At 34.4% G+C, this 14,238-nt stretch overlaps 2 protein-coding genes across 5 annotated transcripts in view; one reads left to right on the top strand and one right to left on the bottom strand.

The window, feature by feature from the left end:
• LOC114321498 (putative zinc finger protein At1g68190) overlaps window positions 1-14,238 on the top strand; it is a 31,338-nt gene continuing 17,100 nt past the window's right edge. For 2 of the 4 annotated variants that reach the window (XM_028268661.2, XM_028268659.2), the window contains exons 1-4: window positions 15-192; window positions 5,763-6,412; window positions 7,674-7,895; window positions 7,971-8,015. In XM_028268661.2, coding sequence (XP_028124462.2) covers window positions 5,855-6,412; window positions 7,674-7,895; window positions 7,971-8,015 — 825 coding nt within the window. In that variant the 5' untranslated portion in view covers window positions 15-192; window positions 5,763-5,854. Of the gene's footprint in view, window positions 193-5,762; window positions 6,413-7,673; window positions 8,016-14,238 lie in introns of all 4 variants that reach the window. The other 2 variants (XM_028268660.2, XM_028268658.2) reach the window with 1 other exon arrangement.
• On the bottom strand, window positions 8,845-11,472 carry LOC145791068 (uncharacterized). The gene is made up of 4 exons (XM_082870855.1): window positions 10,530-11,472; window positions 10,318-10,448; window positions 10,147-10,222; window positions 8,845-10,027 (listed from the first exon to the last, which is right to left on the bottom strand). Exons 1-4 carry the CDS (start codon window positions 11,470-11,472, stop codon window positions 8,916-8,918), a joined length of 2,262 nt encoding a protein of 753 aa, XP_082726981.1. The 3' UTR covers window positions 8,845-8,915.

Genomic DNA, 14,238 nt, shown 5'->3' with positions numbered 1-14,238 from the left:
GAAGCAGGTAACAGAAAGGTCACAAGAAGTGAAGCTCAAAAAAGCTCTCTGATAAATGAACATATAGCATAGATATACATATATGCATTTCAACTATTTTCTCCCTCGAGAATGGCGAAGACCGGTTAGGGTTTCTGAAGAGTGAAGATATTGTCTTTGAACGAAGCTTTTGGGTTGAAATCTTAGTCGCAGGTTCGTTTAACTGGAAACTAATTTGAGGGTTTATTGCTTTAATCTGTTTTTCATTTTCATTTGTGTTACTGTGGATTGTTGATTGATATTTGAATTTTAAGTTTATCATTGTAGCTTTGCTTAGTGATTAGATTCTCAATGAAAGAGCATTTGATCTATTTGCTCATGGTCGGTGAATTAAAATTATATTTCTTCAAATTTTCGATTCAAAGCTCAGGTTTGATACTAGTTTCTAAGAGAGAGAGAGAGAGAGAGAGAGAGAGAGAGAGAGAATTGAAACCAAAAAAAAAAATCAAAAAATATTGAACTTAATCATTAGATTCTCAAATAAAAGAGCATTTGATCTATTTGCTCAATTGTATGTGAATTAAATTAGATTTCTTCTAATCTTTGATTCAAAGCTGAGGTTTGATACTAGTTGCTGAGAGAGAGACAGGGAGAATATAAAAAATTAAAAAATTAAAAATTAAAAAAAAAAACCCAAAAAATATTGAAGAAAGAAATTACACTTCGATGGAGTATGGTATACCCCATTTGCTTTTCCTTTACTTGGTTGAGTATGAGGTGTCATTATTGTTAATGATTTTGGATGCAAATTATCATCTCATTCATGGATCTCATGATTTTGGATGCTCCATACTATATGAGTGATAAGACTGGTGTTACCAGAAAATGCTAACACCTTAGCATTTACGCTTTGGAACGCAAGTTTCGAAACATGGTACACTTTTATTCCAAAATGATAAATTTAGCGATCCAAACCAATCCCGTAATTTTTCCTATGCTTTTCATTAAAAGTTCTCCTTAATAGGGAAAAAATTATATATAATGAACTAAAATTTAGATGGAGTGGAGTTTTGAATTGACAAAATATAAAACAATGGGTCATAATGCTCTTTGAACTATGTTGAACAATTGATTTACAATATATTGGATGTCATATTAAGAACGCCACCCTTGTTGTACCACGTTTTAGAGCATGCGGTGTACCACGTTTCAATTCTTGTTCCTCGTACCAGAACAATCAACATTCTAGGTAACATAGGACAGGACAGTCATGGGAACAAGAAGGGGAAGGTGGGAATGGAGACGGAACCCATAAGGAAAGGATACTTTATTTTCAACTTTTTGTTTGGTTGAGTAGCATTTTATTTTACTATTATACTTTTACATATTAACACAAAGGTGTTACTTGAAAGGCAAAATTCTAACATAAAAGATTCATTACTTTCTCTCTTCCTCGGACTAAAAAGGGAATGTATTCAAGCTAGATTAGGGTTGAATCCAATTCAATAAGAAAATACATTGATCGTGTAATCTGACATATGGTCAATACGGATATGTTAAACATCCGATCAAGTATGGTTGTCTAATTTTGTTAACAATAATAGTTCAAAAATTTAGACATATACATTGAATTCAAATGATATTGTACTCGTATTTTCATAATGCAATATTTTGTTGAAATATTAATCATTTTAAATTATGTAAATATAAGCATTTTTGTCCATTGTTGATATGTTTTGTTTTTAAGAATATAGAGCTTAACTCAATATGCCGTTATCCCAATCACTAGGGGTTTAGCTATATGAATCCATTTGCCCATTGCTGGAATACCCTGTTTGAAAAATTCTCAGGATCCATGTATATGAAGTATTAAAGTGTGACTATCAAGGTACAAAATTTCGTTTTGTTTCCATTGAAACAACCAAAACATTTGTTTCCTTGGAAATTGAAATGATTCATTGATGGAAAATTTCAATATTTCCATTGAACCATACCAAACACACCAAAACACTATGGAACATACCAAAACAATGAGTTGTTTCTATGCCTAGTAGGAATATCCAACAATGGTAATTTCTATAAGCCCCTTTTTGTCATAGGAAAAGATTTGAGAACACAAAAATCTTAAATTTACTAGAGAATCTAAGAAACTAGAAAGGAGAAGAGGAGGTGATAAAAAAAAAGTATGATTGAGTTACTTTTTCTTTGTTACCACAAATGTTTTTCCCCCCCTTTTTTTTCTTTTATTTTCATCCCAACTACTACTAGAATTTTGCATTATTTTATATTATTTCTTACAATGGCAAACCCTCTTCCCCAACTCTGCCGTTAAACATTTGGTTTATGAGCTTCCTAGATTCTTTGATCTCAACATGTTCAATTATTTATTGAGAATTCTAATAACCTCTTGTATAGGTTTAGCTTTTGTTTCCAAATATTTTCATATGTTTTTTATATTCTTTTGTCATTTCTCTTATGCTTCCGAAACAAATATATTTCAAAGCTATCCAAAACAACATACCAACATATCAAATTTGATCCTTGGTGTATAAATTTTAGGGGTTTTTAAGGATAGATCCCATTTATGGATCTTGTATAGTATTTATTTAGTCCTATCTATGTTCTGTTAACCTTAGAGGTCCCACACTGTATTAAATGACCAAAATACCCCGCAATATATATACATCGTCTAATTCTCTGACCTAGTGGGACTCACATTTGTCGTCTCTTCTCTACGACCGCCATTGTTTCGCTGACTCTGTCATAGTTGCCACTTCTCTGTTGCCTCCACAGTTTTCGAGGACCCCATTGTCTGGTGTCTCATGGAAAAAATAAGTGCATGAGCTTCACATGATAGGAGGTGATGGAAAATCTACAAGTTGATTTCATATACTAATTAACAATACATAACAACTATTTGAGAAATATATAATTCAACACTCTGTGGGTGGAAGCACATTTTAGCTTTGGGAAACGCTTGAATTTAGTTATGAATATGGAGGGATTACAAACATCTAATATGTAATCCAAATTCTCAGAGATTACATATTACAAGAAATGTGGTTTTGCCATGCCATAGTTTCAATTCTCAAAGATTACATATTACATATGTATAATTTTTAAATATATATATATATAAACAATCTGGTTAAATATTACAATAATCTAGGGTTTGTTGCAAAATCATACTTTTGCAAATTGTTAAGCGATTCACATTTAATGAAGAGAAAAGCTAACTGCACAGGAATTTTTCCCAGAATCAACCCACATGTGCGCCCCACACAAGTGGGTCCCACCCTTTGTGTTTGTTCTGTGTTTGGTTCTATGAAAAAAAAATCATGCATGTAGCACAGCTGTTTAATGAATTTGGGATTTGGGACTATGAAATTTGGAACTAGGATTTTATGAAGAATTTCACACTTTGAAACTGCTCACTGTGAGAGAAAAATTCGTACTGTGAAACTTCACACTGGTAAAATTGAGAGTTGTCACTACACAAAGTGTGGGAATTGGGAGCACCTATGAAGAAGTGAAATTCTATATTATTGTCAAAGTGTAAAATCCATATTGTGAAACTTCATGGGAATTGAGGATTGCACTTCTGAAGAAGTGAAATTCTACTCTTCTAGCATAAAATTGACTGTGAAACTTCAAGCAATTGTTGGAATTGAGGATTGCACTTATGAAGACGTGAAATTCCACACTTCTCTATTGTCAAATTGTGAAACTTTACACTGAAATTCCACACTTTGGGACCCAAAAAAGTGTTATTTTTTATTTATTTTTTTACATAATTTCATATTCAATTGAGATATTGTTTGATAGATCTCATCAAGTATAATTTTTATTGAAACAAATGTGTATAATAAAAGTTATAGAATTTTAAACTTTGAAACACACAAACTCAAAAAATTTGCCAAGTGAGTGTGTCTCATGTGCGCTGACTTCTTTCTTAGATCTCTGCATGCATAGATAAAAGGTGAAAAGGTCCAACATTTTGCTGAAAATTTGAAAAAACAACTTAAGTTTTCAATATTTCATATAATGGTACTTTATGGGATAACTAAAATAGTTATGGGACCTATTGGAAAACAAGGACATGAAGTGGGACTTATCACTAATTTCCCCTACACTTTATGTTGGCCATCAACCTGCCACAACCCCCTCTTTTCTTCGAGCTTGGGACTGGCTTGGTAAATCTATACTTGTTATTGAAGTTATATCTAGCAAGTACAACTTTGATAAAAATAATAATAATAATAACTTTTGCAATTAGATTAGACCACTCTAAATTGTGATCATTTTAGTAGTTAATGGATAAATTGATTGTATCGGATAACGATTCACAACCTGTTGCTGACTCTGGATTGTTGGATTGAATCTTGAATATATGGAAGTCCAATACTTGACATGCCTACCTATTTTTTTAAGGTGCTTGACCCAGACAAAATCCTTCCTTTTCATAAATTGGAGTTTAAACATTTTTCTTAGAACTAGAAGGGAAAAACAAAATATGATTGTGCATGATGTTGAGCTCCAGTGCCTCTGTTAAATCCTTTCATAGTATCTTGTAAAATTGCTAAGGTCAGATTAGAGGCTCACCAACTCAAGACAAGAGAATTGATGACCACTGATGGCTAGATGTTGCTAACATATTAATGCCGAGCATGAACAAAGAAGAGGGAGAAATCTAGATTTTTACATGTACCATGCCTAGATCTTTGTATAATTATGTTTAGGGTCAATTTGACTAAGGTTTTGATGTACTTAATAAATTAGAATTTTGCTTCACAGATTTTATGACTTTTTATTAGGTTTTAGGTGTCAAGTTTATTTCAAAAAATTTGCAAATTGTTTGATATGAGCTATAGGAGTCACCCATGAGTTGTCTTGTGCATCAAATTATGTTATTGGGTTTTATGTGGAGTCTTTATCTTTATTAGGTTTTGAATATTCTAGTTAGTCAAAATTTCTTAATTTCTTATTTTTTAAATCATATTCCTTGTACGAATAGGAGAAGTTTAGTAACCTATAAATATGAGTGCAATCTTTCTATTCATAGGAATTGAGTTTTCGAGAATTGTACGAAGCTTTTTTATGGCAGCTCCAACAAAATTCACCATATCAATCATTCATGTCATATTAATAATCCTAGTTGCCTTGGAAAAGGAAACCAATCACAATAATAATGATGCCACATCCCTGTCTAAGTGAAAGAAAAGAGTGGGCAAACTTGCCAGCATCTTCTTCTTCTTCTTCTTCTTCTTCTTCTTCTTCTTCTCTCTCTCTCTCTCTCTCTCTCTCTCTCTGTGAAGATTTTAGCAAATCTTGTTGATATGATTAATAATTTATCCAAAAAAAAGAAAATGATATGATTAATTAAATCGTGTGTTGTTTACTTTCATCACAGGAATCATAACAATATTTGTATATTTTGATATAATACTTAATATTCTTCCACACCATTGGGGTGGAGTCCTGATGTTCATCTTTATCTCTTTTGATGTTTCTTTTGAACTTTACCATAGTTATCTAGTAGGAGAAATACTTGGTAAAAAATCAGGTCATTATTCTCCTCTTTATAAGTAAACATGTGTGTGTGTGTGCGTGTAATATGCTGTTTCGAAGTGTGCTGTTTCCTTGTATCTGCTTCCAAGCTGATACTGCAGTTTAGAATTTGTATTTGGTGGGTGTATTGTAAATTTAGTTGGCAATGTTCATTGTGGTAGTGAATTACAAACAAGAAGATGTACTAACTTTTGTGGGTATTCTGTTATTGACAGGGAGACCCTTCATCAATATGGGTTCATGAATTGATCAGCTGGTGATATTTATAGCTCAAACATTAAACTTGAACATATGAAATGATGATATTATGGGATCTTTAAGTTTTGTGAATAAGAAGATGGACAAAGTTTGTGAATTCTGCATGGGATTGAGACCAGTTATTTACTGTAAGGCAGATGCAGCATATCTTTGCCTTTCCTGTGATGCAAAGGTTCATTCAGCTAATGCTCTTTCAAACCGGCATCCCCGAACCCCGGTGTGTGAAGCATGCAGATACCGCCCAGCTCATGTTCGATGTTCTGATCATAGGATGTTTATGTGTCATGGCTGTGACTGCAGTCTGCATAAGGACTCCTCTCAACATCAGAAACAAGTGATTAGTAGTTTCATGGGGTGCCCTTCTGCTAAGGATTTTGCAGTGCTGTGGGGTTTTGAATTAAATAAATTGGAGAACAGTACTCTTCAAAATCAGTTCGTCTTGACTTCATGTGTGTCAGTGGATACTGGTGTTAAGAATTCAAACTTTCCAAGACAATCTATGTCTAGTCCACAGACTGGAGGCCCTTCATTAGCATCCCAGGCGACCACTGTGACTTCAATCCTTGGTGCAGAATATGAAGTTGGACTGAGCAGTCAACACACTGAGGTAGGTGTGAGTTATCTGAGTTTAATAATTGTCATATCCATATATATGTTTGCTTGAAATATCCATTTTTATTTTTGCTTGAATCCTGAGTTTCTTTTTGTTGCCATTTTATCATTTTTCAAAGTGTTCTTTATTCTAGTTGATTGCTGTCAATCTAGTGTTCAATCTTTTTTTATAGCCCTAATGATAAAGCTTTGGGCTTATAATAACGCTGACATTTTAGTTAATAATTCAAGTCCACCATACAGAAAACATGATATTGCATATCAAAATCATCATTGATCTTCATCTAGAAGAATGTACCCATTATCCGTTTTTCATGTCTTTGCATTGTGATTGCTAATTATTTATCATCTTCAAATCATTTCTTGTAGTTCTATAGTCCTGATGTTAGTTTCTTACCTGTTACCCATTACCATTTTGATCATATGCTATGAATGCAGAGTCAAATTTTCTGTTGATTATTTATTTATGTCAATGACTTGTATTACTTGTTTGATGCTTAACAGTAGCCCCATTTGTCACAAGACTCTCCACAAATTTGTACAGGTTACCAACCATCTTTTTGTCCGTTGATGATTGGTCGTTCGTTGTTGAAACCACATGGCCCCTGATGGCCCTTTATCATCAGCAATTAAACCCAATTGCTCCTGATCTTGTCGAATCTGTCCAACCACATAACACTGCTGGTCGCTAACTTGATAAAAGATGGTTCTGTATTTTATTGGAAGCTTTCTGGTTTTTGATAGCCTGTGATGAAAGGGACAAGATTTGGGTTTATTGTCCACAAATAATTAAACTGTCAATGTACTTCTGCTGATTTTTATACTAATGCTAAGGACTTTCTCTTGATATGTTTACCATATGTCATACAACAAAACCTGTAACAAAGTTCCAAACTAGATTCATGTAATCATGTTTTCCTCTTTTAAGTTTTAGCTGTCTTTCCTTCTCGTATCCTCGTCTGTTAGGGTTTGGTAGGATTTGAATGTGAACGGCATTCCTTCTCCCAATGAATTCTAGTTGATGTAGATCATGCTCAACACTTGTAGCATGCAACAAAACAATTTTTGCCATGTTAATAACTATTATATCACTGTGAACAAGAAGGTCCACTGTTGTTGTTGAGTTCCAGCCTTCAATGACTTTTTGGGGGGCTTCCACCATGACACAGTGTAATGTGCTCCATTTGTTTCTTTTTAAAAACTACAAAAGCCTGTAGCTAATGTATCCATTACCCCTGTGGTGCTTCATCTTGTAGGTATTTAACAAAGGTAAACAGCAACAAGACACGTGCATTATTCTTCAACAGATTTTTGACTTGGAGAGGCTTCAACTCACTGAAGGAGACAAGAATTCATCTTTAATACGTGGCAAGCAGACAACTGGCATATCTTCATCTACATATGACACATCATGGAAGCTTGATCAGTCTTTCCAGCATTCGCTTGGTCTTGGTGCTGATCCCCATCAGGAGCTAAATGTAGAATATTTTTCTTCACCATTTCCTCCATTAGAGAACTTAACTTTGTCTTCAACTGTGGGAAACCATTTGCAGGGAGAGCCCCTTTGGCAATGCAGAAGTCCAACTCAGAGTTTCCAGGTTTGATCATTTACATTTCTAGACATTCCATTGTGCCATTGATGCAATAAATTACATTATATTTGTTAAGACATTGATCCATCAATACTTCTGGTGCTAAGAGGATGCATAAGTTTTTTCTCTTCCAATTAGCACATGCATGTATTATTGCTGGAAGCAATGCTTTCCATGAGAGGGCGGCGTAAGATGCACGTCTGTTGATTTTGTTCATTTTGGTTTACCTTTTGTTAAATTCTGTGTTGCCATGATTTCACTGAGAATATTCAGACAATATCAATAAATAGCTTATAAAAATTTCATATTTAAGTGTGGTGGCTATTATGGCACTTGATCAAGTACCATATGACTCTCATCTATTTTAGGCAAGAAGCGGATATAAATTTAGATACGCTCAGCCTTGCCATTTTAGCAGGCACTTCAATGCAATTTTCAGGGTGTATCATAACCATAGTTCTAAATCGCGGTATCGGGTAACGTAACGGTATCGATCGCGGAGTATCGGTATCGGGAGTATCGACCGATACGTATCGGGTATCGGGCGTCACGGCTATGAAATTTCAAAAATCATTAGCAATTCCTCTAAAACTCAATTTTATGTATTTTTTGACTCTTTTAGCCTTAATTTATCACATTTTAATCAAAATTTTGATATGTAAAGACACTTTTGACTCATTTTCAACTAAATGATATGTATTTATTTTAGTCTCAAGCTTTTACTTGGCATATATGTTAAACTTTAATATAAAATTGATGTGAAAATATTTTTTTACTTATTTTCAACAATGAAATACTTTCACATGCACAACAAATTAATAAGAGAAAGGGGGATATGAAAATAAATCATTCACTTCAGTTATAATCGCATACAAACAATCTACTACAAATCAACAACTCTAAAACTTAGTAATAAAAAGAATTAAATGGTGGTACAGAAGAATCTCCATATCTCACATCACTTTGATCATCACTATGAATTGGTTGGCCTATTTCTCCATATTGATATTCCTGGTAGTAGTTATTGAAAGTGCATTGATCATAAGTAGTGTTGTTGCTGCCACTGCTACTTGATTGTTGTTGTGTCATTGCATGCCCCCCTGTACCATAATTGAAACCCTCTATATATGGATATTGATGAGGTTGTTGAGAGTAGTTCCAATTTTCCATATAAGGTGGTTGATAGATGTGTGGTGGTGGTTGACTTGGAGGAGGGTAATAAGGATATGGTACTTGGCATATTGGTCGCCAATGTTGAGTTCCCCTTCCATCTTCTTGTCTAACTCCGAGATGTCCAAATTGATTTCTAAGGTCACGATGACCATAAATATCATCAATATGTCGTGAACGCCCAACTGATGCTTCTACATCAGGAGTAGAAATAGAATGTCGTCGTTGCTGTGTAGAATCCCTATTCCAATCATGATCAATATGATGAATACTGCGTCTACAACCATGTGCAGAACCTGCAGACTCCCATTGTCCACCACTACCACCACCTGTTGGAGGACGACTGCCATCACTATCATCTCCACTACCACTAGGTGGACTCAAACCGCGACCCTCACTAGAGCCACTTCCAGCAGACCCTGCTCTTTGATGGTGTTGAGGCACTTGGCTACTAGTTGCATGATCTCCCTCATCATCATCATCATCAACAATTAACCAACCTGAGTTATCTTCATCATCCAAGACTGCATGTTCTCTCTCTTGAAGCCATGGAGTTAATAGATCATCTTCTTCAAATATATAATCAAGATTGATGGGGTTAAAAGATTCCTCTCTGTCATCTTGACTTTTTCGTGTTGCATGTCTAATCTTTAGCCTCATATTGTAATACACATAAACAAGTTTATTTAATTTTTTATACTTCAACCGATTCCTTGTCTTTGTATGTATCAGGCTAAATGTACTCCAATTGCGCTCACAATTAGAAGAAGACGTGGTTTGGCTCAATACTCTCACAGCCACTTTTTGGAGTGCCGGAGCCGATGTACCATAATGGATCCACCATTCAGCTTTATACAAATCAATCAAATATTAGTGATTATGTTATAATTTGATATATAATTGTTGACAATATAACAATAATATGTAATTCAAATAGTTAATAGTTCATTGAGTATATAATAATTACCAGGATTTGTTGCTTTCACTGCTCTTTGTGCTAACACAGCACCAAAAGAATCTTCTTTATTACAAAATAAAGAGATCTGCAATGAACAAAAGGCAATAAACAGTTTTACAAACACAATTCACAAGTCAAATAATAAGTTATCAATTTAACTAATATTAAATAATGACTAACTTGATTTATCGCCTGTATTTGCTCGTTTAAATCTGGTAGAAGTCTCGAAATCACGTTTCTAACTCCACTCATTACTTCTCGATGATTAGAAAGGTGCTCCCCATATTGGAATATGGGATTTAAAAAATAACCTACGTTCAAATATAAAATAATAATAAAAGTGAGACAAGAAACACATGATTTATAATTTAAATAAATTAAAAATTACTTACCAGCAGCATGCAAGTCCGTGTGTAGTTGGAAAGCCCATCGATTATCAATAATCTTCCAATAATCTACATAATAGCGACAATTTTGTTTGATGGCCAACTTTGCTCTATCCATGGCTTCATATATAAAACCCATTGTGGGCTTTTCATCCCCATCTACAAGTCTAAGCACCTTTAGAAGTGGTTCTTGAACTTTTAATACATCTGCCGCCTTGGTCCAAAAATCTTTACTTTGTATAATTTTTTTCGCTTCTTTTGCATCATCCTTTTTGGACCATTTGCTGTGCTTCCACTCTTGAGAATGAAACATATCCTGTAAAGCAGTCTTATGTTTAACAATGCTTTCCAAAGTAATGAAATTGGTGGCAAAGCGTGTGATGACAGGACGTAACAACTCTCTATCTCCTGTGAATCTTTTCATGAAATCAACGACCCAATTGGAGTTGTAAATAAAGCGTGTGATTACTTTTGCACAATCCAACACCTTTGCTACACTTTTTTTCTTCCCAATATCCTCTAACATAAGATCAATACAATGAGCTGCACATCCTGTCCAATACAGATTCTTTCTTTTTTGCATGAGTTTGTAACCAGCAGCCTTTATTGCAGCTTCGTTATCAGTTACGATTTGCACAACATATTCTTCTCCAATTTCATCCACTACCTTGTCCATGAGGCTTAGGTAATAATCAGATGTCCTACTAGGTACATCAGTTACATCCACAGACTTCTGAAAAATTGTTCCACGATTGCTATACACAAGAAAATTAACAATGTGCTTTCTTGTGGGTCCAGACCATCCATCACACATAATTGTAACACCTCTCTCAGCCCAACTAGATTTATGAGATTTTATCCAATTTTGTAACGCTTCATACTCCATTGGTAAATACACTTCAGTTACCTGTTTAATAATAAATAACAAACAAAAACTATTAACAAGCATCTTAATAATTTATTTATTTTTAAACCTAGATAGAGTTTTTTCAAACTTTAAGTTAGAGGCTTACTTCATAAGAAGTAGGTAGCTTTGTTCCTTTTCCAACCTCTCTTGCAGTATCCAACATTGGTTCTAGCCATTTGGAATTAACAACATTAGTTGGCACTGGAGTGAACAATACAAACTGGCTAACTGCTCTTCCTAATTTCTTCTTTGCTTCTTTCAAGAATCTAGAGGAGAGCTTGGATTGTTTGTTGCCTTTGGTCCTATGAAGATCCACATCTATGTCTAATAATTGAACTTCTGGAGAGGATGTATCAATCCATTTCCTACCTGTACTAGCCTCACGAACACTATGACATCGCCGAGCAAAACCAGGAGGAGGTGCAACCTCAATATCACTAGTCCTATTTTGTCGGGCCATAACCATTTCTAAGTCCTCCTCATCATTTTCATCATCATCACACTGACTGGCTCTAATTTGTTCTGTTAATTCCTCATTCATCTTCCTTTTGTCAATCTTTTTGCCCTTATAATTATTCAAATGATCCATCATTAGTGTTCGAACTTCACTACTAACATTAGCACAAGGTGCGACTTGACCTTTCATATGGGCTAAATGTTGCTTCAACCTAGTTATACCACCATTTAGCTCTTTTCCACAAAATTTACACCTAATTTTATGCCTATTATTTTCTAGTGGAATTCCAAATTTCCATCCAATATCATCACTTGGAAGTTTTCCAATAGAACCACCTCCGTGCGCCATTATAACTTTCAATTATCTACAATAACAGTTTTCAATTAACAAATATTGTAATTCTAATTTTGTTACTAATAATAATGCATTTAAAATAAAAATAAAAAATCTAAACTATTAAACCTCTTTACTTAACAATTAAACCTCTTTAAAAAAATCTAACAAATGAAACTTCTTTAAAAAAAATCTGATATAAAAATAATCTGAAATAAAAAGATATGACAGATTCAAAAATTTGACAGATTCAAACAAACACACTATAAGGAAATAATTATCCTAATCAACCCATTGTCATGGCTTCTAAGTTTTTCATGGATCACTAATTCTTTATGACTCAAATGAAGCACGAGAGACTGAAATGATATCAAATTGGGCTTGGGATCTTCTATATTAATTTTTTTATTTATTTTATTTATTTATTTATTTTCATCTATTTTAATGCACTTTCAATCAATAATCAGGGTGACTCTAGTCTCATCCCCCATCAAGCAAACAAAAGCTCTTAAATTTTTTTTATTTGTATTATTAATATTTTATTATATATAGTTTGGTTATTTAAAAAAATCAAGGATCCCATCAAAAAATATATATATATATTCAACACAATAATAATCCTATCTACATACAAATTATAAACTATTATAAACTATTAAACAAATTATAAACTACTATGCGGCAGTCCTACAATCCCACATAAATCAAATAATAATCCTATCTACATACAAATTATAAACTATTATAAACTATTATATAAATTATAAACTATTATGTGCACTGCAGTCCCTACAACCCCCACATAAATCAAATTATATTTTATTATATATACATAAACAAACCGAGCACAGCAAGCAAAGCCATTTGAAGAAGCTCCAGCCAAAACAAAAAACAGAGTAGGAAACAAATGCGAACAGAGCATGAGAGAAAAACCTTCAACGAAGAAACTTCAAATCGGTGATGGGTTTGGGTTCAATTCGACGCTTCTCCTTGCAACACTTTACAAGATCGATGGCCCGGGGAGATGGATTTGGGTTTGATTGGGGAGTTGAGTTTGGTCCGATTGAGGGAAAACTTTAGAGGTTTTTTACACATTTATGGTGTCCTGGTGTTTGTGAGTCTGTGTGTATATATTATTGCTTGAAGAAGACAAAAAAATTGAAGTGAAATGTTTAGCCCGTGAGTCTGTTATCCTTTCTTTTCTGCTTTTTCTTTTGTTTTTGCAGGTGCTTTGGTCGGTTCTTTTTTCTTTTACAGGTGATTTGCTGTCCAGGTGATTTGCTTTTCTTAGTGACTTGCTTTCCTCAATTATTTTTCCATGCTTTGCTCGTTTTTCAGCCGAATCGGACAATATCGGAACTGTATCGCCCACGTATCGGATTCAAGCCGATACGTGTCGGGAATCGGCCGCTACAGACGTGAAATTCAGTCTCACCTGTATATCGGGGTGTATCCGACTCGGCACTCCCATTTTCCGTTACGAACCGGCCGGTACGGGACGTACCGGCCGATATTTAGAACCTTGACCATAACCTTCTACCTCTAACCAAATAAATTTGTAGAAAATTTAATGTATAAAGAGAAATAGAGAATTGTATTATTGATTGATGTATTGATATATATTGTATTACAATGATTCATGATTCCTATATATAGAAGAGGGTGAGTGTGTAGTAGGTAAGGAGTAGGTGAAGTGGAGGTGGTAGTGGTGTAGTGGGTTAGGTTTAGTGGAGTAGGTGAGGTGGTAGTGGTGTAGTGGGTTAGGTTTAGTGGAGTAAGTTTAAGTGGGTGAAATAGGTGGAGAGTGTAGTAGGTAAGGAGTAGGTGAAGTGGAGGTGGTAGTGGTGTAGTGGGTTAGGTTTAGTGGAGTAGGTGAGGTGGTAGTGGTGTAGTGGGTTAGGTTTAGTGGAGTAAGTTTAAGTGGGTGAAATAGGTGGAGAGTAGGTGATTTTAACAGCCCCCGCAAACTCAAGGGGGATAGGAACTAACCAACTTGAGTTTGAAGAGAGTAACAAAAC

The sequence above is a fragment of the Camellia sinensis genome, chromosome 5, assembly GCF_055761805.1.
Source record: "Camellia sinensis isolate YWXY chromosome 5, ASM5576180v1, whole genome shotgun sequence".
Classification (NCBI taxonomy): Eukaryota; Viridiplantae; Streptophyta; class Magnoliopsida; order Ericales; family Theaceae; genus Camellia; species Camellia sinensis.
This window is presented reverse-complemented; position numbering and strand designations above follow the sequence as displayed.